At 34.7% G+C, this 25,666-nt stretch overlaps 1 protein-coding gene across 6 annotated transcripts in view; it reads left to right on the top strand.

Moving 5' to 3' along the window:
- Positions 1-25,666, top strand: part of SENP6 (SUMO specific peptidase 6) — a 115,635-nt gene that overhangs the window by 30,198 nt on the left and 59,771 nt on the right. For 3 of the 6 annotated variants that reach the window (XM_057494333.1, XM_057494331.1, XM_057494336.1), the window contains exons 4-7: positions 6,729-6,871; positions 7,812-7,916; positions 11,853-11,873; positions 21,456-21,526. In XM_057494333.1, the coding sequence (XP_057350316.1) occupies positions 6,729-6,871; positions 7,812-7,916; positions 11,853-11,873; positions 21,456-21,526 (340 nt within the window). Of the gene's footprint in view, positions 1-6,726; positions 6,872-7,811; positions 7,917-11,852; positions 11,874-21,455; positions 21,527-25,666 lie in introns of all 6 variants that reach the window. The other 3 variants (XM_057494334.1, XM_057494335.1, XM_057494332.1) reach the window with 2 other exon arrangements.

Below are 25,666 nucleotides of genomic sequence, written 5' to 3'. Positions count from 1 at the left end.
GTACAGATGCCCCTGGCTTTTTATTAAAAAAATGCCTTACTACACATTTTTAAGGATGTTAGTGTTGATACTTTAAAATAAAACTTACACTGCACTTACGTGCATTTGGTGGTCTGTAAAAATCTTTCTGATTTGGTACTCAGTATCGTCTATTTTTAAAATACATGTACTCTTTAACAGTTGGAAATTTTATATTGGGCCTTTTTCTCCTTACGTTCATATTTCTGTTTAATTTTCCCACACATTTTAACTTTGTGTACATATTTTTCATGCACATATTTTAATTTCATATGATATATTTTTATGCAATTGAAATTCTTTTAATTACCTTATTATACTTTACTGTAATAAAAAGATATACATTCACTGAAGTTTTACATTAAAAACCATTTCTGTCACTAAGGGTCTAAGCATTAGTTTTATTTTACTGGATTGAGTTATCATTATAATTATTAATAAACATTTAATCCAAAAATAAATTATGGAGTTTTATAATAATTAAGCCTATTGTGTAGAATTATATTGGTAGTGTATTTCTTAAAATGGATGGTGTCGATTTTTCCTTTTTTATTCATTTGGTTCATGTATTCATGAATATTATTTATTACTAGAATAAAGTTTTCAGCAGCATTTTCCTTTTAAACTTTTTTTAGATACAAGTGCTGAGAAATCTTGGTCATACAATAAATGGATAGATATGGAAAGAATTTTAGTCTAGCATTATCATTCAGTTTTTCCTTTTTTATTAACTGCCAAAATTCACATATTGAATGTAACATTTAAAAGTTAAAAATAATTTGTAATGTAGTCATTTGAGTCACTGGCTTTCTGAAATTGGGGAGAATATTCTAAAATGGCTTATCAAGACTTAATTAATGAGTGGCAAGTAATTATGTTTGTTACATTTATTTGTTTATTTTACCAGATACTTTCAGATATAATGGGAAAAATTGAAATCTTGTAAATTTCAGGATGCCTTTCTTAATACAATAATTTTAATAAAACATTTTGTATTTTTTTGCCTTTATCTATAACCTGTTTTCAATTCAAATATGCATGTTAATTTGCATCTTCATGACAACCATTTCAGTTCAGAATTCTAATGTAGAAAAATATGGCCTTGGTTTCAACAGACTTGTGTTTACCTGGTAAGAAGGCACAGCAGATTTTGGTCCTTTTTCCTTTAAGCTCATGCTTTCTTTGAGTTGTTCTCACTTGATTTTCTCCTTGGGATAATGCTTTTCTTGATAACAATTGGAGTAGAAGATACAAAGTTAGTGAATGAAAATTTTCATCACTTTTGCTTTCCCATTTTTTAGTATAGTTGAATTAAGAAAATCCTACTGTGGTCCAGAACACCCAGTGTCTAACCTGTGATTCACCTTTAGCAGAAATATATATAAAACACAGAAAGACATGAAGTCCTACTACTGTGTCATGAACCAAGAGGTTCCAGTTATTAATTTCAGCAGGTTTTTAGATTTAATATGTGAAAATTATATCTTTCTTCTGTAAAGTGGAAAATGTCTGTTGTGAAAGGGGAGATGGGAAAGGAGATATTTAGGATGCCTTTCCTACATATGAGTTTTAAAGTAAATCAGTTTTAAGAAATTGTGAAAATGTATATTGAGGATTTAGGAGTTGATTTCCTTAAAACTATCCATGTCTGTTTGTCCTTTAGAAAGTCTTTTTTGTATCCCAGAGGTTTACATATCCCTGGCTTTTTAATGGCTTGTGAATAATAAATAAGTCCATATGGATCATTATTTTAAACTAATGTAGCCCCTTTTCTCCATTTGAAAATGAGCGTGGAATTAAGAGAAAAAGCCTTTGTGTTGGTTCAGGGTGTCTTAGTTTTCTTTCCCCTTGTGATTCACAGAATGATCTCTGCCTTTGGGCTTCAACAGTTTCATCATGCCTCTTTAGATAAGATGCATGTCTTTCATTAATTCTGAAATAATTTTAGTCATTATCTCTGTTAATATTGCCTCTCCACATTCTTCTTGTACTTTTATTAAACATAATAATACCATTGTTTTTTTAATATCTCTTAACCTGCATTTTATATATAAAAGGAAAACAAAAGAAAAAAAGGATAGAGGGCGGAGAGAAATCATCTGCGTATCATATTTTAAGTAATGTCCTCAGCTTTGTCTTCCAATTCACTAACTTTTATCTTCAGCTGTATTTAATCTGCTATTTAATCCATCCATTTCTTAAAAAATTTCAGTGACCTTTAACAATTGTAGAACTTCTATTGGTTCTCTTTCGAATTTTGTTTTTTTTCCATAGCATCTATAGTTTTTTCTTTAAAAACTAGTTTCCATTTTGTTTTTAAGAGTTTAAATGCCTTTAGCATACAGTTTCAATGTCTCTTAATTGTTGAGTAGATTTTTAAAGTTATTTTATTAGCTGAAGTTCTTAGGTGCTAAATTTCCTGAATACTTGCTTTTTAATTGACTGATGTGTCTTACGTTTGTATGGAAGATACTACATGTTACTAATTTTTGTACATCTAACAGTCCCAATGAAATATTCATTCATGCAGCAAATACATATTAAGGGGGCACAGTGTTCTAGATGTGAGAGAGGAAAACAAACTAGTGTCTTGTTCCTATGCAGTTTAATTTCTAGTAACTGTCAGTTGATAATTAATTGAAACAAACATACAGCTTTTTTGATTATGTGGTATATTATAAAGTAGTTTTAATCAGGCAGAATATCAGATTTTTGGCCTGTATCCAGTTCATAGGATTGCTTGGAGAATTATGTAATCCACACAGTGCAAGTTTGATGTTGACTACCAAGTTAAAAGCACAAAGAAAATGAAGGAAAATAAAAGTTATCAATTAGGCAGAGAGAAGTAGATGTGTCAGGCATCTAAAATAATTTATGTGTTGTACTTAATTCAACAGTTATCTCTTAATTTTCTGGTAGCTAGAATTGCGTCCTATAGGTTTATAATTGTGTGATAAAATCTTACAAATGTACATACTATGCTCCCCCTATAGTGTGAGTGTCTACCTCCTGCCTCCATCCCCCATGACACACAGCTAAATTCTTAGTGTAACAGATTGTAAGGAACCTTTTCAAAGACAATTTGACAATATCATAAATATTTTTCATGAGATACAGTTATCTGACATAGGTAGAAGTACTGGGTGTTTTTTTGCTGACTAAAATATATATAGCTTTTGATAGTAACCTATAGGCAACAGAATAGATAAATTTAAGAATTTGGCATATGCAGACCCTCTCGCTTCATGATGAGCTTCATGTTCTCTATCATGCCCAAATGCCTTCTGAAAAAATTTTTTGAAAATGTGTAAGCACTTAATCAGAAATATTGTTGAATTGGCTGAGTTACATGCCTGTGTATCCAGTGAGATAATTTTGGCTTGACCCAATTCTTAAGAGGAAGAATTAACTTTTTACATTTAGATAAAGGAATATTTAATACAGTTCCTTTGATTTTGAGGTATCCTGCATCCTAATGATTTTGAGTCTTTTTTTGGGATAACATTGTTTTTGCTTCTTGTTAATAATCAGTAGTTCTGTTTCTACAAGAATTAAAAAATTCCTCATGCAGTGTAGAAGCTTTAGAGTCAGACCAGCTTATGTTCAAATCCATTTGCCTAGTTTGGACAAGTTACCTTGCTTTTTTAAGCTCAGTGATCTTTATAACAAAGGGATAGGGTTTCAATAAAATTTAAATAACATAATGGTTGGAGATATTTTGTTGAGGAAGGAGAACTGCAGTGGGAATTGGAATGGATTGATTCTGTCACTCCTCAGCATCAAGTAACTGACCTGATGTTTTAGGTGTGACTGTGGACTCCCAACCTGAAGAGCTACTGAAATGCATAAAAATGAAGATTAAGTGAAATACTAACTCTAAAGTACTTAGCATAATGCCTATTCATACTAAGCACTCAATAAATATTAGTTGTTGTGATTACCTGTATAGAAAGGGATGAAATTATATGACCATCTTTCATGGAAACTTTTTGATTCTTAGATTCTTAACAGAGTATATATCAAAATCACCATAGAGCAGTGGCTTTCCAGTGTTTATTTACAGAAGAATCACTTGGAAGGTTTGATGAAACAGATTGCTAGACCCCTTCCCAGAGTTTCTGATTGAGGAGCTCTGAAGTAGGACCTGGTAATTGGCATTCTAAGGTGTTCCCAAAGGATGCTGCTGCTCCTGGTCTAGTGCCACACTTTGAGAACATTGACTTGGGGCATTTTTAAAAAAATAGCATGGGAATAGGCTGAGGTCACAGCGAGCAACTGGATGCTGGATAAGCCTAATTTTTCTCAGCTGAATTCAACTTAATGACCAATTGTTGATGATAAAATAATTTCTGGGCTTTCTAATTGGAGATAATCTGTGTTTCTAGCTGAGTGGGAACTAATAGTTACTGAATTCCTGGGGTAGGCATTTTTGTTTATCTTTGTTAATACAAGTGAAAATAACCCCATGATTACAAGGAAAGTTACTTGGCTAAAAAGCCAAAACAAATTGTTTTGTTTGATACCTAAATTGTTATCTTTCCACAATCACACTATGCTTTCTGTGAAAAAGGGTTGCCAAATACTAACAGAAATTATGAAAGAGTCTATTGGCTCCATTATGTTTATTCCTATAGTTCTGTTACCAGTTGTTGCTCTTGGTTTTGAGCACATTGTTTCATTTCTTCATGAGTCTGCTTATGAATGGTAGATACTGCATATGAAAAATCAGAGATAATTTGAGGCCTAAGATGATACTATCATCCTCTAAAGGGTATATGTCTACTTCTGGCTAGTGATTAGGAGCATTAGCAACCTCAGATCACCTTCATTCAATGGTTCGCCAAATGTGACCCCAATCTCCAGTAGCAACATCCCCTGAGGACTTGCTAGAAATGCAAATTCTCAGGCCCACCCCAGACCTCCTGAATCAGAATAAACTGTAACGATCAGACACAGCAATTTGTTTTAATAAACCATCCAGTTAATTCTGATTTACTCCAAAATTTGAGACCTTAATTGAACTGGAGATTGAGGTGATTGGAAAAGCTAGATTTCAGTGTCTGCGAGGGCTGTTATAGTTCTGATTTGCCCTTATTCATAGGCTATAATCCTAGTCAAATTTTGAGTATTTTCAAGGCTCTTCAAACTTCGCGGATATTCAACTCCACTTTTTTTCTCCCTAGTTACTTCTGAGTCTGTTGGAAGTTCAGTTTACCTTCTCTCCTCTCAACTACATCTTCTGGAAGCAACAGATGCCCCAGGGAAAAATACACATCTGGGCTTAGATCTCTGAGTATCTTGTCCCTGATACTAATTTTTAATTCTCCACTGCCTCTGTATCGGTAGCCCTCAGATTTTTTTTTTTTTTTTGTATTTTACACACCTTTTCTAGCTATTTCCAGAGAGTAGAGGGACGGTGTGGGTAAAATTGTAACATTTTCAGATTATCTCGCGTGGCTTTGGTTCATTTGCATATCTTCGGGGGTGGAGAGTTCATCTTGAGGTCACACGGTAATTACCTGGGCAACCGAGCGCCTGTAGAACCTAACAGTCTAAGGGGCGGAGCTGGTTGGCTGGCTTGCTTCGTCCAGAGGAGCGGAGAGAGAGACGGTGGCGGACTGCCTTTTATAAGCAATAAACGGGTTTTAAGCTTTATTCCTCCCTTTGATTTCAATTTTTAGAGGTTTTTTTGCCCCGGGATTTCCTCTCCACGGACTTACAGATGGGAAAATTGATCTTTATTACTAATCTGTCATTACCAAAAGTGGACATGTCTGAAATACACGGCTGTTAAAGATTGCTAACTAATGTCTCCAGGAGGAGGAACTGATAAGCAGCTTATCAAAAATAGGTCTTAGAATTTTGAAATACAGATAGGCGGAAAAACAAGAATGGTACAGAACTCTGTCCTCAGGAGGAATTTCTTTGTGGGAGGTATTTTTTTAAGAAACCGTTAGGTTTCAGTGGGGATCATGTTTGGGGGTGGGGAAGCCAAGTCGCTATCTTCTTATGCCCATATTCTCTTGAGAGAGTAAAACAGAAAATAAAAGTTTGGTTATTGTTTGAAAAATAGAATTAGATAAGGATGAATTTTTGGATGTTTTGGGTAATTGGTCACTAAGAACTTAGGACCTTTGTCCCAATAAGTCTGAAAGCAGCTTTTAAATGTCTTGTTCTTAATGAATGTAATAAGAGTGGGTTTCCTTGTTGAGAACTTCCCAAGGAATGGGCCATTCCATTGCCATAGTGCTTGATATTGATACACAGACGTTACCACGTGTGACTGTGAAAGTATGAAGACATTAGATTTCTGGCTTGTGTGTAAGTTTTTATGCCAGTGAAAGGACAGCTTTCTGCTGTATTTGGCTATACCGTGCTGTTGATAGCAGTACCTTTTAAGCAAGGGAATGTTTATCTTTTACTTTCAGGAAAGAGCTATCCTAAGACCTACTACCCTCATCCCTTCTGTTTTTCTCTAAAATTTTCTCAAAAATATCTTTGGAGATAGAAAAGAAAGTAATATCAACATTAGTGTTCCTACAAATATTTGTGTTCATTCGGTGGAATTACTCTCAGACCCTTGCCAGTGCCCTCCCTCTCCCCCATCCCCAGTAGCTGATACATTTTTACTACTGTTTAGTAAGTGGGTTTTCAGGTAAGTTTCATATTGTGACATTGACTGACTCTAACATTTATGGATCTTTTCACAGTTAAATCGTCAGTCTGACATTGTTCCTACTAGTTCTGGTGATCCCTGGAAGACATGTGCAAGACGAAACAAGACTGAGAGTTTAAAGCCTTTGAAAGGCAACCCAACTGGACTTAACATGTTGAGCAACAGTAAGAAATTGAGGTATAGGCGCTCGACCACACACACTCGACAGAAAAGATAAAGGGTTTAATACCCCAGACTAGCTGCCTTTGTGGCCAGTTGGCCCAACCTATGCCTTTGCTTTTCACTATCTGCAGGGCCGGGAGATGGACCAGCCCCAGGGTGCGGATCCCCTGACTCCCAAGGGTAGAGTTGCAGCAGTGATTTTGTTACTTCCCAAGAATGTCCGCAGGCTTTCTTACAATGAACTTACTTGGGTACAGGTAGTGAGATCTTGGGCGTCCTTAAAGATCTCTAGTACTTGAAGTACTAGAAGGCTGTGCGCTGGAGGTGTGGGGTGCCTTCCTCAGGGGGTGCTTACCAGGATTATCTCAGTGAGGGACTTTTCAGAGTGAGCCACTGTTACTGATATTGGGCTGTTAAATCTCTCAGAAAAAGGATTGGAAATTATTTCATTTCTATTTTGTCAATTTATAGATAACGAAGTATAGCAAAAACAAGGTCACTTTTTCGAGTCATTGGCAGAACCAGTAGAATTTAGGACCTCTGTTTTTTTTAACAATAACGTATTTTTATATTTATTTTGGCATACAAGAAAACTGTAATACTCATAGTTTAAAACCTTTGTTATAGATAGTCCCTAAGTAGAGAATAAGGAGAGAAGATATATCCAAATATATATAGGAAGTCTTATTTGTAAAATATTCATTTAGAATTCTTTATTTATATTCTAGTGTCCTCTCTATTTTCTTTCATGAACTGTATCGGAAAAATTTCAGACACAAATGCACAATGTGGGTAACTCCTGGTGGGCAGAGTAACAAGGCCAATGGGTTAATCCATAAACGTATCTTTAAAGTAAAGGTTTTTTATACATGTGCTTGTGTTTTAAAAGATTTATTTGGCATATGTGTATGTAATTTTCTTCTGTTCAGATCATTCTTGTTTCTTGCATCTGCAGTGAGAACAGACAAAGTGCGCCATTATGTTCTGGAACTGTGGTTCATGGCAGACGTTTTCATCATGCTAATGCTCAGATACCAATAGTAAGAACTGCAGCCCAAAGGTAAGGATTCCAGTTACCTTTGTTCAGTGTATACAAACCATCCTTGTTAATAGGAGTATTTAACTGTTTGTTTTTATTTGTGGAACTTTATTGTGTTTCCATTATAAAGAGAGATTCATGTCTCTGAAATAATTCATGTCCAAGAATTTTATTCTTATATCTGCTTGTGAATAAATACATTCTGCAAGTAGAGACTTTTTAAGTAACATTCATGCTATTTTTATTATATCCTGGTTAAATTAGGCTGATATTTTACAACATTGGATAGAGAAGTGTGAGTAAAACTACAGTTACTACCTTTTTCAAATTACCATATTTTCAAAATAAATCGCATTATTACTTTTAAACGCTTGAGAAAATATTGCTTTATTAGATTTGCATGTTCTCATTGATGTGAAACTACTACTTGAACCTCAGAATTTAAGCTGAATTTCCATTTTGAGTCAGTTTCAGTTGACTAAGAAATTCTTAAGCTCCAACAATTACATAAATAATAATAATCTATTTCTTATGAATAGTTGCATAAAATTTTTTATATCTAATAAGATTAGAAAATTTGGTATATATGCTAGATGCTGTTCTTCGTTTTTTTAAAAATGGCAATCTACGATGCTGCTCATTCACAAAATGTGTCCTAACTCTTAAAAACCCTTGCTATATTTGCTATTTACATAGATTTGCTATCATGTAGATTTTTTACTTAAAAATCTTAAATCTTTCTTATACTTTAGGATAGGAAGACCTTTCTTTTGCTTAAATATACTATTATAGTTTTCTTGTAAGATATTTGAGAAATACAACTAAAAAGGGAAAGAAACTACTGCATATACCAAAAAATAGGGCTGCCTTTCTGTAAAATACAGAAGCAGTCAGGTTCTCTGGCCTGCATGCGGGACAAACATGAGAATAAATAATAAAAGAGTTAATTGGGTTGGGGGACACACACTGTTTCTCACACACTGCTCACATTTATAGAATCCATTGTTGATGTAGGTGTCTTGTTGATATTCTAAAAACGTGGTCCAAGTTGAAATACTAATTTATAACTTGCAATCAAGTGATATATCCTACAACTAAAATTATTATTGCCTTGGAAGTTATTTAGTAGTTTGGAATTGTTTGCACTGTGACCTGTTCTTCCCATCCCTCCTTTCCTCATTGGTAATGTTAAAAACTGATTCCAGCCTGGAAATTGGTTTTTGTTTTATTTTACCCTAGGGTCTCGGCACATATAGTACATGCATGTGTATCATTGCTCATCTGCTTAAAAGATTAGATTCTGTTAATTAATAGGAAGTGATAATTAATAGTAAAATATTGTTTCTTTTTTTAAAAAACCTGAATTAATTTGCATGTAAGGGAACAGTGCTGTGTGAAAATACTTGGTAAGAACAACTAAGGCAGTAAGAAAACCATGAAGAGTCATGTCAGCAGGACAGATTCTGCAGATGCTTGTCTCTTATTTATAGAATAAACATTTCTTTTTCCTACTACAATGTGACTGTCTTTAAAAAGATGGCAGTTTTCTTCCTTCATAAACAGTGAGTGATCTTATACTACAGACCAGGCATAGATGAGGGACAGAGTAGTCAGAGATGAATATGGCAGACTCCTGCTGGAAGCTCAAGTTTGATTAGGATAGAGGACAGAAAGACAAGAAAACAAATGCTTAGGTGGTAAGTGCAGTTAGTAGATGTATACAGTGTATGTGTAGGACGATTCACAGAGAAGGAAGCTGTGAAAAATTCACATAGGAGGTACTGAAGCTGTGTGCGAGCTGGAAGAGGACACTCCGTGCAGTAGAAATCACACCTGAGGCGTGAAGGGAGATGGTTCTCTGAAGGTGGTTGTGACCAAACATTTTGTTTTATTTAGTGTGGTGTCGGCCCGGTTGTTAGGCCTCAGATGTGGGTGAACTGGCTTTTACAGTTTCTCCTGATTTTTTGTTTTCTCAACCTTTAATTTGAAATTAAAAGGAAATGCCACCATTCAGTAATTCATACACTCTTTTCTTCTTGAGGTGTCTTTAAAGTAGATCAGATCTACATTTTGAATGATTTTTAGTTCTTTAGTGAGATATGAGAACAAGCACATCATATCTATAAGGACCATGGGGAACATCTACAAGAGCATATATACATACATATATATATATATATATATATATGTATGTATAATAATACATATACCTATGATTCATCAATGGGAAAATGGGCTCCTCAAAGAAGCAAGATCTAATATTAAGGAAAAGCACTACTTTGAAAGAATTTTTGAAGCCCTAAATCAGGTCATGGATGCCTGAATCAGTCTGTCTTTTCTCCTTCCTTTTATTTTTAATTTTAAGAGTGTTAGTATAGTACTAGTTCAAGAATGGAATAATAGTTCCATAAGAATATAAGTTGATGTTTTTTAGAGTCCAGCATTAGTAATAATAGCTTCCTTCCCAATTTTTAAAAAGCTTTTTTTTTTAATATGTAAGATTTTCTAGGGCATGACTTGGTAATAAAAACATTGAGGAATCTTGTCGAAATGCCATGACTTAAAAATTAGATATCATGTCATGATAAATGCATTTATTTATTTATTTTTATCAAGGATAAGAGAAATGAACATGGGTGTATATATTTTTTTGTTTTGTTTTTTGTTTTCTTCCTAACTCCCTTGGTTTATTGGAAAGAACCAAACCTGTTTCTTCTACTACTGCTACTCTGTCTTCTACCCATTTTCTTTTCTCTAAACAGGTGAGTTTAAAAAACAGTGGTAAACTCTTCTCACTTCTTGAGTACAACAATGCAGAGTTGGAAATGGCTGGGTTACGTCTTTAGACCTAACTTTCTGTTTTCATTTTACTTTTCCTGGAAATATAACTCCATGAGAAATAAATATGTATGATAAGACTGATTATATTTAAATTTTCATGTTATATTTTGTTTCACATACTTTAATAGGGTTGTGATAACATTCCCTCATTTTTCTGTTATTTATCCAATGTAAATTTATTTTAAGCAGCTTATCTCATTTTTTAATAGCAAAGGTATAATTTCAAATACAGTAGTTATGTAGGCTTATAATAATTCCTTTCCTTACTATTAAAAATTTCTCTTAACAATAAGTGTTTCTTTTCAGTGTTGTTTATGTAAAACCAAGTTACCATGTTTCCTTTTTCTTGATTTTCTAGGATTAAGTTGATATTTACTTGTGTACTCCACATGATAGGAATACAAAAGTTAATAATGGGAATTTTGTAAACTATGTTTTGCTTACACTTAGTTCTGAATATTTAGTTTCTTCAATAATAAACAGAAATAACCCTGGGATGTGAATTTTATTCTAAATTTAGGGTTTTTAAATTTTGCTCTTGAGTAATTGGTGTTGGTAGCTTTTTAGATTATCCATGAACTGTGGAAAGGGTGGATCTTTATACACAGGATTTTTTATTAGAGGCCATAATTTTAAATCCCAGGCCTTTCCCATGTCTCAAACCATATACTGTATTTAAGGCTTTTGTGTAAAGATTTCAATTTTATAAAAAAATTCTTTCTTACTCAGAAGCAAATAATCACATTAGAAACACTAAAATTTTTATTAGTTTCAGGATATTGTATTGTTCCCTGAAGACCATTCACATAACTACTTTCTAACATAAATCCTCAAATGTTTGGTTAAATAAAGCTCTTTCAAGAATTTTTCATACCTTTGTACATCCTTTTTCTTCCTAAGATATGTTTAGATATAAATTGTTTTCTGTATTGACAAAAACTGAAGAGCAATTTACATATCTGACAAGATTCAAAACATAGTATGTACTATATATATAAAATGTGTTTAAAATAAATTATAGAGTTTTGCCTGTTGACTGCAGTTTACTAAAACTACAATGCTATATCAAAAATGAGGTCTTGCCTCTTACATTTTTTTTCTTTTTTATGTTTTAAGCAATCTGGACCAAAAGGAAAGGTAAGCTTAATATTGATGAAATTAGAGCATGGATATAACAGTAAGATAACAGATTATTTATATGCTTTGAAAAGTATCCATTGAATTAGAGTTTATCATTAGAGCTTGTTAATTATTTTAATAAAAGGAACCAGTAATAGTACAACCTGGTATTTGATTTAATGTGGGTAGTGTTTTCACCATAATTCTCAGTATGCATTTTTCTATGAGTGGTTATTATAAATTCATACTGACTTGTGACCACTTTATTTTTAAAAATAGAGTATTTTAATGCATTAGTAAAGTTGCTTTCATTAAAATCTTGTTACATTTTAGTGATAATAGTTGTGTTTTTACACTTCAGTAGAGTGAGGGAGGAGAGAATTAGAGCATCTTAATCTTAAGCTCAGAGTTAAAGCTTTGACCATCAGATGTATTCCTCTTCTAACCCGAACATTTTAAACAGAATTTTATGATCACTGTTTGTTCCCTTTGTAATATCACTAGCAGACACAGAAATGTTAATGTAAATAACATAGAAGTGAGTTTTTTAAGAACACACATTTCTTTAAATAGTGAAATGGTTGTAATTATTCTAAAGCAAATGTCCCTAAGACTTCTCTCAATGTACATATTTAGAATTTTTGTATGTATGCGTATCTCTCTCTTTTTTTTTTTTTTTTACTTTTGCTTTTTATGAGACCTCCCCACCAAAACAAGTTAACAGCCCTTTTTTTAAACTCATACGTACTTTTCATATAATCGTTGAAGTTCAAAGGAAGGAACATTCTACTTTTTTAAAATTATATAATTTTAACTATGAAATGCATGCATTTATTCCATCTTACTTTATGTACACCAAGTTTCTGAAATACAAATTTGAATATGATCCTGTCAGCAAAAAGTTTATGCATATTTTATAATTCTTAAATGATTCACAATTACATTTTATGGATGGATTATATAAGTATTTTACCTACCTATCTCCTCGGACAGAAAAATTATTTTCCCATTATGTCTATTTTTCTCTTTGAATAAACCATTATTTCTTGTCAGATACTGACATTTTTTAAATTTTTGACTCATAAGTGACTTTTTTTTTGGAAGGCCATTAGTAAGATGTTTTTAATAAAACTGTAAAGAATATACATTAAATGCTCTTCATACAGTAACACATATGAAACAGACTCTTCTACAAATAAACAAATACTTTCCTGTATGCTGTAGTAGATGAAATTATCATTATACTGTTATCAGAATACTATAAAGATCTTAGAGTATTTCTCTCTTTTACAATAGCCTTGGAGGATTTATAATTGTTTTTTTTCCCAGTGTTTTGACTTCTTACTCATTTTTCTGTAGCAGAAGTGTATTAATGTATTAATTGGTACTGTGTTAATTGATAATCTATTAATTGATACATTCAGCAAATATTTCAGTGATTATGTGCCAGGCACTCTTCTATGAGCAGAACAGAACCCCTATCCTCTTGGGCTTACATTCTTGTTAGAATAATACTGTAACGGGAATCAGAAAATGGAAAGGTAAGCAAGCAGCAATACCAGTAGGCACATCACATACTCTAAAACAGGAATAACATTTGCCCAATTTTAAAGGAGATTTTTTGAAGAAAAAGTAAGTTGATTACTTAAAACTGACTTATACACTGTAAAATTTGACATTTCTGTAATAGTAATAGTTACCAAAATTCTTTCCATCTTTTATAATAAGATTACCACCAGGGACTAGTTATGAAGCAGCAATTGTTTATAAAATGTCTTATAATGAATACACTTGAGTGCATTATTCAACAGCTTAGGTACTGTTAGGTGGAATTTGGCCTATTAATCCTTTGGGTCCTTACTTAAAATCATCTTGTGTTCAGCTTTGTCAGAGAAACTGAGAAGAACTTTTACACCAGTAGATTTTACTTTGTAAATTCTTCTTACATAAGCTTTTCCTCCCATCTTGTGAACACTAAGCCACATCTTTTTTCTAATCTTTGAAGAGTAATAGAAAATTCTTTATCTTTATCTCTTAACACAAGGGTCTGTAAATCTCTGAAATCAATGATTTATTTATAAGAGAAGGTTTATCTAATAAACAAGTTAGGTAGTTGTGGATGATTACTATTTTCCAAGGTTTTTCCTCCTGTACTGTATGCTGGACACAGTAAGGTGTGGTCTAAGTTTAAAACCAATCTGAAATAAATAATAAATAACAATATTAATACCCAGAGCTTGAAAACTCAAAAAAATATATTGCTGCCATTTTTCTTTGTTGTGGGTGACTCTCACGGCTTGAATGACTCAAACCCTTTTTGACTCGTGGACAGACGAGTCGTGAGCACGGTGCTAAGTCGTGGCACCAGCAACCAGGAATACTTAATCTGGGATTTGAACTGAGTTTTTCTTCCTCCATAAATAATCTGTTGACCCATTTGTTGTAAAAAGTATGTGCATATTATAGAGAATTTTGAAACAAAATGGTATAAAGGTGAAAATATAATAAAAGAAGTTACATGAACTGTTAGACATTTATGTAAAGGATGTGTTTGAAAAGACAAGTATACTTGGAGATTTTATAATTTTTTTGAAGCTCACAAAATAGAAAATTACATTATTAGGCTCTTGTTGGATTTTTTTCCCATCTTATTTTGAATATTCGCCTGACAGTGTGTCCTACCACTTTTCCTTGTTATTAGGTTGCCTTCTAAAAATGATTTTTAATGATTGAAAAATAGCTTGTCCTGCAGATATACATAGTTTATTTACCCATTAGCCCATTTCAGGTTGTTTTTCACTATTATATTACACACTGATGAACAACTGTGCCTATATGTTTCTAAACGCATCTCAAGATGAGTCTCTGGGAAAAGTCTGGGCTAGGTCACAAACGTTTTTAATGCTCTTGATAAAGTACTGGAAAATTGTTTTTGCAGAGAGGTGGTACCAATTTATAATATGAAAATTGCTGTCTCAAGATCTGAAAATGAAATTATATTTAGATGATACTGTCTTCTTTTGAATTATAGAGTCATCTGAAACCTTAGAAGTAAGAGTTGAGTAAGATGACAGGCTACAAGACTAATAGTATTAATTAAATTTACTTCATTTTCACCTCTAATCAATTGGAGTATATATTGGAAAGACAAAAATTTAATTCACAGTAGCAACTAAAATATCTAGTAGTTAATGATTTGAAAACCATTTATAATTGTAGCTAAAGAACCTAATCTACGTTTTATGGTGTATGTTCCTGGTTGGTTTTTTGATACCAGTGCTACTTAAGGTAATTTAATGCAGTTTTAGTCAAAATCTTAGGGACTTTGTTATTTTAAGAAACTTGGCCAGTTGATTTTAAAGTTTATTTAGAAGTGTAAATATTCAAGAGGAGCAACAGAATTACTCTTTTAAAAGAAGAATAAATGGGGAAGAATGACTTGTCTTGCTGCACAATAAAATATGCTGTGAAGAAAACAGTGATTGACTATGGAAACACTAGAACAAGAGCAGGAAGTAAGACAGTAAGAGTGGAGTCCAGGTATATCAGTTCCCAACCAAACCGTCCAAACAACAAATACAGGTTTACGGTGCCTTTCAGATGCGTGAAGTAGACTACTTGTGTATCAGCTGGCGGATTCATTCCTTTTGAATTACTGTATGACGGCTCTGCATGGCAGCCAGAGTTGACATTACCATCCCTGTACAGGAATGTTTGTACAGTTATTTGACCTGATACATACACTTCTGGTTGCCTACTGCCTTTCAGTTATACATGTTTACTCACTCCAAGTATTTAGACAAGACCCCTGCACTCCTGTAGTCAACATTTTGATGCACGAAGACTGATAATGAACAAGGGAGATGTGAAATGACGAGTCCTGGGTGAAAGGTGATTGAATGGGGTGGTAGTGGTAGCTTGGCCCCTTCAGACTGCCTGTCAGAGAAACTCTTCTGCAGAGGAACATTTAAGCGAGGAATAAATGAGTCAGCCATGCTGTGATCACAGAGATGGCTTTTCCGGGCCGGGAGGAGGTGCTGCTAGGTTACCAATGCAGGAAGGAGTTTAGCTGTTCAAACAACAGAAAGAAGGGCCCCTATGGCTGCAGCTGCAAGCAAAGGGGAAATGTTATCAGGTGAATTTGGTGAGGGTCAGCCAGGACCTAGACCATAAAATAAACTTGTCATTGGATCTGAAGGGTTTGAATATTTTAGTAAGTGCACTCATTAGAAATTTTCGAGACATTTTAGGTAAAGAAGTGTCATTACCTGATAAATCTTTGAGATTAAAAAAAAATCTTTATGATTTATAATTTGGCGCAAATTAGACTAAAGGCACTCAAGGCTGAGCTTGCTCCTCTTTCAGACAGAGCTGTGCTGTGAAGGGAAGTCAGTACTAGCCTGTGGCCCAGTATTCCGAGCTGCCTCAACCAAAACCTGGGAGTTGGGGAGGCAGAAGGGCAGAAGGCAAAGCTCTCAAGGCTTTTTGGGGAGAGGGTCCGGAGAGGTAAGGTGGGGAAGTACAAGGATCTTAAAGATCTTGTCCCAGTAAGGATGCAGTAGAGCGTCTTGCTTGAGAAAATAGTTGTCATTCTTGGTAACATGTTAATGGGTAAAACTTCACAACTGGAATAGGGTTGAGAGAGGAAGGGTAACTGTTAAGTAGGGGGGAAAACGAATGATTGTGCAATCCAGTACAAACAGCGGGAAAGAGGAAACAATAATAAATGCAAATATAAAAATCAAGCAACTAATGAAGTGAAAGGAAAACATGAAATCTCTTAGTTGTAGTTATGATTAGGTTGAGTATATTTTATTTAAAAAAACTGGTTGGATTAAAGCCAGCTGTATTGTGTTTACAGAATCAGACAAAACATTTGTAAGAAAAGCAGTGTTTAGAGTAACAAGAGATGCACACAAACAAGCAGAATTATAATAACAAATGAGAGAATTAAGGATTAGAAGCAATAAATAGGAGGAGGAGCATATTTTTGTAATGGGCACAGTCTGCAAGAGTAACACTTACATGTGTAAAACTCTCCTAAAATATTTTAAATGCAAAGTTTTTGATTATAGTACAACTGTGGGAAATTTTAATACATCTTTGAAAATTACACTGATTTATGAGTTACACGAGTGAAATAATTGATTTTGACTAAAATGAATATATTTGATACATCTTACAGAAATTTTCATCTTTTGAGATCAGTTAGAGCAATAGAAACATTAATAAAAAGAGCTATCATTAAAACCAAGCAAAATACAAACATACCCAGCACCCAGATCCTGGTTCGTAACACCACTCTCTAATGATAGGAAGTGTGAAGAATGGCTGATTGCAGGGGTGGGGTAGGGAGAGCAAAATCAGTGTGAAGCATCTTGTCATGTCAGAAGCCGGGCACATGCTTGGGAACAAAAGGGTACTTGCTTCAACAGTACATACATTAGAGAAGATTTTCATGGCCCCCTGTACAAGAATGCAGAGTATTCCATATTCTTGTAAATTTTGTTACATACATATTCCTAGAGTAAACTAAAGAATGAGGTCACCTCACAGGGACTCAGGAGCCAGCTGAAAGAGCTTCCAAGGTTGGATCATAACCTAAAGTATAAAATAAATGTTCATGAATCACATTGATGTAAATGATTGAATTAATCTTTTATTTATTGAGCTGCCCTAGGATTTTACAAGCTGTGTAAAATGAATTGGGGGAAATGGGCAACTGTTAGAGAAGAATTCTGAATAATACATGTAGATACTCTACTGTTCACAAAGTGGAGCTTATTGCTCCCATCCCTTTTGTGGGCTAGACCGACCGCCTTGCTTTCAATTAGGGTGTAATAGAGGGAAACTAGTAACTTAGGAGTGGAGAAACCGCAAAGCACTACCTTAACCAGATGATCAAGGTTGAGGAGATAAGTTGTGTTGATACTGTGTATCCCTGATAACGTCAGGATGAGAAGGGCACTTCACCTCTGTGATCTGTCCCAAACCCACCACCTAAGTCTGCTCGTGAGAAACACACCAGACAGATTCACCCTGAGGGGCATTCTACAAACTAAGTGGCCAGTTATCTTCCCAGATGCCAGAGTCATGAAAAACAATGTAAGATTGCAGAACAAAAGAGGAAGCATGATAACCAAGTGTAGTTAGATCCTGGATTGGATTCTGGAACAAAAAAGGGGTGTTTGTGGAATAGCTGATGAAATTCTAATAGTCTGGCATTTAGTGAATAGTAATGTGCTATTTCTTTTGTGACGTATGATGGTCATGAAGGTGTTCTAATGAGCATTATAAGGAACTGGGACAGGTATATTAGGGAACTCTGAATGGTCTTTTCAGCTCTTATGCAAATCTAAAATAATTTCAAAACGAAGTTTATTTTTAAAAAAAGACTAAGAGCTGAGGCCTAACATTTAATGAGCATGGCAGTCTGATGTTAATTCTGCACAGAAGAAAAAAAAGTTCTTCAGCTATTTTGTACATCTTGTAAAATGTATCCATTAAGGTGAGGTTTTCTCTCAAACTTCTACTCAGAACACCCTCAGAAGCAAAGGAATTGTTTTACCTTGTAGATGACAGGTGACATGGACACTTCTCTGTCCCTTTTTTGAGGTGAGAAAAAATAACCACTGAGGAGTTAAGTCCCACATTTGAACTTCATACCAGTTTGGAGTTTGAAATTTCAGTATGTGTAGAATGATGGAAACCTCAAACCAAGAAATTAATGTAAAATTTGATTTTTGACCACTTAACAAACCTTTTTTTTTTAAACTAAATTTTAAAGAACACATGATAATTTATGGCTGGAAAATTCTTTTAATTATCAAACTAATGCTACTTTTATCTTGAAATTCAACTTAAGATATGCTTATATTTCTGTAACTTACTCATTATAATGAACTTTTAAATATACAACTTTATTTCTGTATGTAGGGAAATGTAGCAAATATTGGATACAGACTGGCTATAAGGTGTGGAAATGTTGGCAAGTATGCATAATAGTTTATTAACACTACATTACAGGACATGATAGGGTCATGGGTGCTACATGATGCAGTCACTGTTTGTTCCTCATTAGCAGTTCATGGTTCAGTGCACTAGGTACGACGGCAAAGAGCACAGAGCATTAAAGCAGCATTCTCATCAGCCCCTGCGCATCTGTGATTCGTAGCCTCAGTTGGTGTATGTCCATCCCTACTGAGTAAACCTGTGCCTATGGCACACCCCAGGAGATCCCAGAACACCCTAGGATAAGTAGTCAAACAGGTGGGAGCTGACAAATCCAACATACCTGTTAGGTCTAGATTTTGTGGTCACTCTGTCGATTATTTTCTTAGCTGATAATCTATAATAGTTTTAAAGAATATGTACTGTTTGTGTTGTCAGCTGTTTTAAAAATACACACTACCTGGAGTTTTTGGAGTTTACCTTAACAGTATCATCATATTTAGCTTCAGATTCATTGCCTGTGTTGAATTTTGAAGTTTGTGCCTGTCTTTCTCCAAAGTGTACAGTTATAAAAATTAGAGATTAAAAAACTGATTATTTGATTTAAAGAGATGGTATTATATCCTCTGTAGTGTGAAACTGCATGGAATATAAAAAATGTGTTTTATTTTAAGCTTAATATAGTTAGGAGCTGATAAACCTACCTTTTTTCATAGCACTCACTGGTAGTGCTCCTGTCTTTAAGGCAAATTCTCATCTTCATAATTCATATCCTTATGAATCTTAAAATTTGGACAGTGTAGAAATTGGTGTAGTTTATCATGATTCAGATTCTGGCATTGTTATTTAGTAGTTGTGTGACAATGGGCAGGTTAATTAACCTCGTTGGCCTCAGCTTCCCCCTGTTTATAAAGTGCTAATAAGCAGCATATACTTTCTAAGGGTCTTGTGAGGATTGACGTAACAATAGATACAAAGCACTCAGAACAGTACCTGGCACATGACGCTGTTTGCTCGCAGCTGTTACAGGCACTCTGTCTACTCTCATCTCGTTTTCCTGCCACTTGCATCTGTGCAATTTAGAACTTTGACTAATACAGCATGACTCCGAAAGCCTTACAGGAAAATGCCTTCAGGATTTTGGTTTAATCAAATATTTCACTTTGTTATTACAATCACTAATGTGAATGAATTTACAAATTATAGAATAAATTCTTATTTTTAATTCCCTGGAGAAATGAAGGGAATGTTTTTTTTATTTTTTATTTTTTTATTAATCTACAATTACATGAAGAACATTATGTTTACTAGGCTCCCCCCTTCACCAAGCCCTCCCCACATACCCCTTCACAGTCACTGTCCATCAGCATAGTAAGATGCTGTAGAATCACTACTTGTCTTCTCTGTGTTGCACAGCCCTCCCCGTGCCCCCCACCCCACTATATATGCTAATCATAATGCCCCCTTTCTTTTTCCCCACCCTTATCCCTCCCTTCCCACCCATCCTCCCCAGTCCCTTTCCCTTTGTTAACTGTTAGTCCATTCTTGGGTTCTGTGAGTCTGCTGCTGTTTTGTTCCTTCAGTTTTTCTTTGTTCTTATACTCCACATATGAGTGAAATCATTTGATACTTGTCTATCTCCGCCTGGCTTATTTCACTGAGCATACTACCCTCTAGCTCCGTCCATGTTGTTGCAAATAGTAGGATTTGTTTTCTTCTTATGGCTGAGTAATATTGAAGGGAATGTTTTTAGAAGCTTTAATTTAGGGTGGAAAAGTGGCTGTTGAGCTCTACGGCACTTTTTGCAGATCTCCTTTTTAATGCTTTTATGTCACAATTATCTATAGTTTTTGTTTGGTTTTTTTTTTGCTTTTCCTCAAAGTATATATTTGGAGTAAAGTGGTATTTTTTAAATCCTTGTTTAATATGGATTGTGTTCAAAATCCTGAAAATCAATTGTATATGATGTGGGACAATGTAATTTAATATTTTTAAATGTAATTATATCCCCATAGTGTAATCATAAGGCTAAAATACTTGTTCTATGATTGCTGACTTTGTGACATGCCATTTTTTGTACTGATTTTGGAATTGTCCTCAAGGTTAGTGTTTTATGCACCATTTATTCCTTTATTCATGGATTTTTTTTCAACAACTAAAAAGCATTCACAGCAAAATTAGGCACATTGAGTATTATTAAGCTGAATGACTTTTTTACTAAAAAAATATGTTGATAATAAAATATTATGAGTTTTCTTTAAATGTGGTTTTTATGAACTGATTATGAAGTCAGTTCCAAAAGAAAAGTTTCAAAGTTTTGTGCATTGGGGGAATAAATATGTCACTTCCCTAAGTGACTACTTGGAAAGGACAGTAATTTGGATTCATTATTACTAAATATTTATTTGAAAGTCTGCCTGCTGTGGGCTCTGATAGATTGACAGTCAAAATGAACTATGGTCACTGCCCCTAGCAATCTTAGATGTATTAAACTTAGTATGTTTGTGCAGTATAGTTTTATTATTTTATAGTACTGCTTTTTATATAAGAGAGGCTATTATTTGCTCTTAAAAACTTAAGTATTCCATCAACTTTTTCATTTTGAAAAATGTTTTCTGTTAGAATAAAACTATAAATTTCCTTTTCTAGGAAAGAATACCCACCTCATGTCCAAAAATTTGAAAATAATCCTGTAAGGTTATGTCGGCCCCAAGGTGTGGGTAAGTGTACAGTTTCAGTTGTTAAACCTTTGAAGGGTTTTAAGTAGTTGTATGAAAGGTAGAAATAGATATGATACCAGCTTTAGAAGATTCTCAGGCATAGCAGAAATATGTGGAAAATCACTTTTGTAACTGGTTTGGAAATTTATTTAACTGTGACCTGAAATCATCAGAGAATCGTTGCACATTCAGGTGATTACAGTTTGAAATCTTTTTGATTACATTAGCTTTTTTGTTAAATTCAAGATCCAAATATTAACTGTAGATGGGTGATAGCTTCGAAGTTTTGTTGAATGTGTTACAGTCTTCTGTCATGTAATTTTCTTGATTTAAATGGTTTTGATTCTAAAATTGAGCACGCATTGGGTAACCATTGAATTTAAAAAAGACCATACCTGATACAAGATGTTAGAAAAAAATTGTAAGTAGAAACTTAGATAGGGGAGGGATAAGGGGGAAAAAGGCATTACAATTAGCAGACATAATGTAGGTGGAGGGCGGGGCCGGGGAGGGCTGTGCAACACAGAGAAGACAAGTAGTGACTCTACAGCATCTCACTACGCTGATGGACAGTGACTGTAATGGGGTGTGTGTGGGGGACTTGGTGATGGGGGGAGTCTAATAACCATATTGTTGCTCCTGTCATTGTACATTAATGATACCAAAAGAAAAAAAGAAAGGAAACTTACATTGGTATTAAAATAATTTTTAAGTTACTGATACTGTTGCAACAATGTAGTAAGGGCACAAACCCCCTGCAGTAGAAAATCCATGTATAAATTTTAACTCCCCTTTAACTAGTAATAGCCTGCCGTATACCAAAGGGGTCATTCAACTTCACATGCAAAAAAGGGTAGAAAAGTAGAAAAAAATGGGAGGGTTGCACTTGGCGGGGCAAAGACTCCCAGCCTCCTTCCTCTGAGTTTCCTGCCTGGGACTTGCTTCCCCTGTTGCCCTTAGATCCTGGAGCTCCTCTGTGGTCCAGACAGCAGTTGGTTGCTCAGTGAGTCAGAGGGTGGCACGAATAACACCTCAGTTGTGGCTCGATCCCTGGACAGACCACTGTGCACAGTGTTTTTCCTTCTCATTTCTATTGACCATATCACTAGTGGAACCTGCTGCCTGATAGCCAGTTACAGGGGCTATATGGATGTTAAAAAAATTAATGAATAAGTGGATCTAGGTAGTTCAAACTTGGGTCATGCAAGGGTCAACTGTATATATATCTATGATTCATTGACACGTGTAATAACTATAAATTTCAGGGGAAGGATATTGGTATATTCAACCTCTAAACTTTGATTGTAGCTTCTTCTGTGTTTACTTGGGCATAGGAGAAATGCTATAGTAATACTGCAGGTCTTGTTGCATAAACATTGCATTGTTCTTAATTAAAATATAGTTGATATATAATCTTATGAAGGTTTCACATGAACAGCATTGTGGTTTGAACATTCACTCATATTATCAAGTCCCCCCCACCGCCACTATTGCAGTCACTGTCTTGTCAGCGTAGTAAGATGCTAGTCATTACTTGTCTTCTCTGTGCTATGCTGCCTTCCCTGTGTGCCCTACTTACATTGTGATTGCGAATTACAGAGCCCCTTGATCCCCTTCTCCTCCCTCCCCAATCACCATCCCCAACCCCTTTCCCTTTGATAACCACTAGTCCATTCTTGGGTTCTGTGAGTCTCCTGCTGTTTTGTTCCTTCAGTTTTTGCTTTGTTCTTATACTCCACAGATGAGTGAAATCATTTGGTACTTGTCTTTCTCCACCTGGCTTATTTCACTGAGCATAATACCCTCTAGCTCCATCCATGTTGTTGCAAATGGTAGGATTTGTTTTCTTCTTATGGCTGAATAATATTCCATTGTCTATATGTACCACATCTTTATCCATTCATCTGTGATGGACACTTAGGTTGCTTCCATTTCTTGGCTATTGTAAATAGTGCTGCGATAAACATAGGGGTGCATATGTCCTTTTGAATCTGGAATCTTGTTTTCTTCAGGTGAATTCCTAGGAGTGGAATTCCTGGGTCAAATGGTATTTCTATTTTTAGTTTTTTGAGGAACCTCCATATTGCTTTCCACAATGGATGAACTAATCTACATTCCCACCAGCAGTGTTGGTGGGATCCCCTTTCTCTGCATCCTCACCAGCGCTTGTTGTTGTTTGTCTTTTGAATGGTGGCCACCCTAACTGGTGTGAGGTGATATCTCATTGTGGTTTTAATTAGTATTTCCCTGATAATTAGCTATGTGGAGCATCTTTTCATGTGCCTCTTGGCCATCTGAATTTCTTTGGAGAAATGTCTCTTCAGCTCCTCTGCCCATTTTTTAACTGAGTTATTTGTTTTTTTGGGTGTTGAAAGGCACGTGAGTTCTTTATATATTTTGGATGTTAACCCCTTTTTGGATATGTCATTTATGAATATATTCTCCCATACTGTAGGATGCCTTTTTGTTCAGTTGATGGTGTCTTTTGCTGTAGAGAAGCTCTACAGTGTAATGTGGTACCACTTGTTCAATTTTTATTTTGTTTCCCTTGCCTAATAAGATGTGTCCAGGAAAAAATTGCTCATGCTTATGTTCAAGAGCTTTTTGCCTATGTTTTCTTCTAAGAGTTTTATGGTTTCATGACTTACATTCATGTCTTTGATCCATTTTGAGTTTACTTTTGTGTATGAAGTTAGACAATAATCCAGTTTTATTCTCTTGCATGTAGCTTCTCCAGTTTTCCCAACCCCAGTTGTTGAAGACGCTATCTTTTCTCCATTGTATATTCATGGCTCCTTTATCACATATTAACTGACGATACATGCTTGGGTTAATATCTGTACTCTCTATTCTGTTCCATTGATCTATGGGTCTATTCTTGTGCCAGTACCAAATTGTTTATTACTGTGGTTTTATAGTAGAGCTTGAAGTTAGGGAGCATAATCCCCCTAGCTTTGTTCTTCCTTCTCAGGATTGCTTTGGCTATTCAGGATGTTTTTTAGTTCCATATGAATTTTATAAGTATTCTAGTTCTTTGAAGAATGCTCTTGGTATTTTTTTTTTTTTTAATATTTTTTATTAAAGGGTAGTTGACGCACAGTATTACATTACATTAGTTTCAAGTGTACAACACAGTGATAAAACATTTATATACATAATTCTAGGTTGCAGCTATCACCCTACCAAGCTGTTACAATATCTTGACTATATTCCTTATGCTATACATTACATCCCAGTTACTTATTTATTTTACCATTGGAAGTCTGTCCTTTTTTTTTTTTTTGTGAGGGCATCTCTCATATTTATTGATCAAATGGTTGTTAACGACAATAAAATTCTGTATAGGGGAGTCAATGCTCAATGCACAATCATTAATCCACCCCAAGCCTAATTTTCATCAGTCTCCAATCTTCTGAGGCATAACAAACAAGTTCTTACATGGAGAACAAATTCTTACATAATGAATAAGTTACATAGTGAACAGTACAAGGGCAGTCATCACAGAAACTTTCGGTTTTGCTCATGCATTATGAACTATAAACAGTCAGTTCAAATATGGATACTCATTTGGTTTTTATACTTGATTTATATGTGGATACCACATTTCTCTCTTTATTATTATTATTTTTAATAAAATGCTGAAGTGGTAGGTAGATACAAGATAAAGGTAGAAAACATAGTTTAGTGTTGTAAGAGAGCACATGTAGATGATCAGGTGTGTGCCTGTAGACTATGTGTTAATCCAAGCTAGACAAGGGCAATAAAACATCCACGTATGCAGAAGATTTCTCTCAGAACGGGGGGGTGAGGTTCTAAGCCTCACCTCTGTTGATCCCCAATTTCTCACCTGATGACCCCCCTGAGACTGTGCCTGTCTTAGGTTGTTCCTCCCTTGAGGAATCTTACCCGTCTCTGCCTAACCAGTCATCTTCCGGGGCCATACAGGGAAATGTGAAGTTGGTAAGTGAGAGAGAAGCCTTATTGTTTGAAATGGTTAGCTTTTTATTTCTTTGCATATTTATGCCCTGTGGCTTCTATGCCCAGCATTTGTCTTGAGGTATCTTTACCACTTGGAAGAATTATGATACTCGGGAAATTTGATATGAGGCACGAATTCTATTTAAGGGTTGTAATTAGGAA

The sequence above is a fragment of the Manis pentadactyla genome, chromosome 16 (genome assembly GCF_030020395.1).
Source record: "Manis pentadactyla isolate mManPen7 chromosome 16, mManPen7.hap1, whole genome shotgun sequence".
NCBI classification, from domain to species: Eukaryota; Metazoa; Chordata; class Mammalia; order Pholidota; family Manidae; genus Manis; species Manis pentadactyla.
The sequence above is the reverse complement of the archived record's forward strand: the minus strand, read 5'-3'. Positions and strand labels throughout refer to the sequence as shown.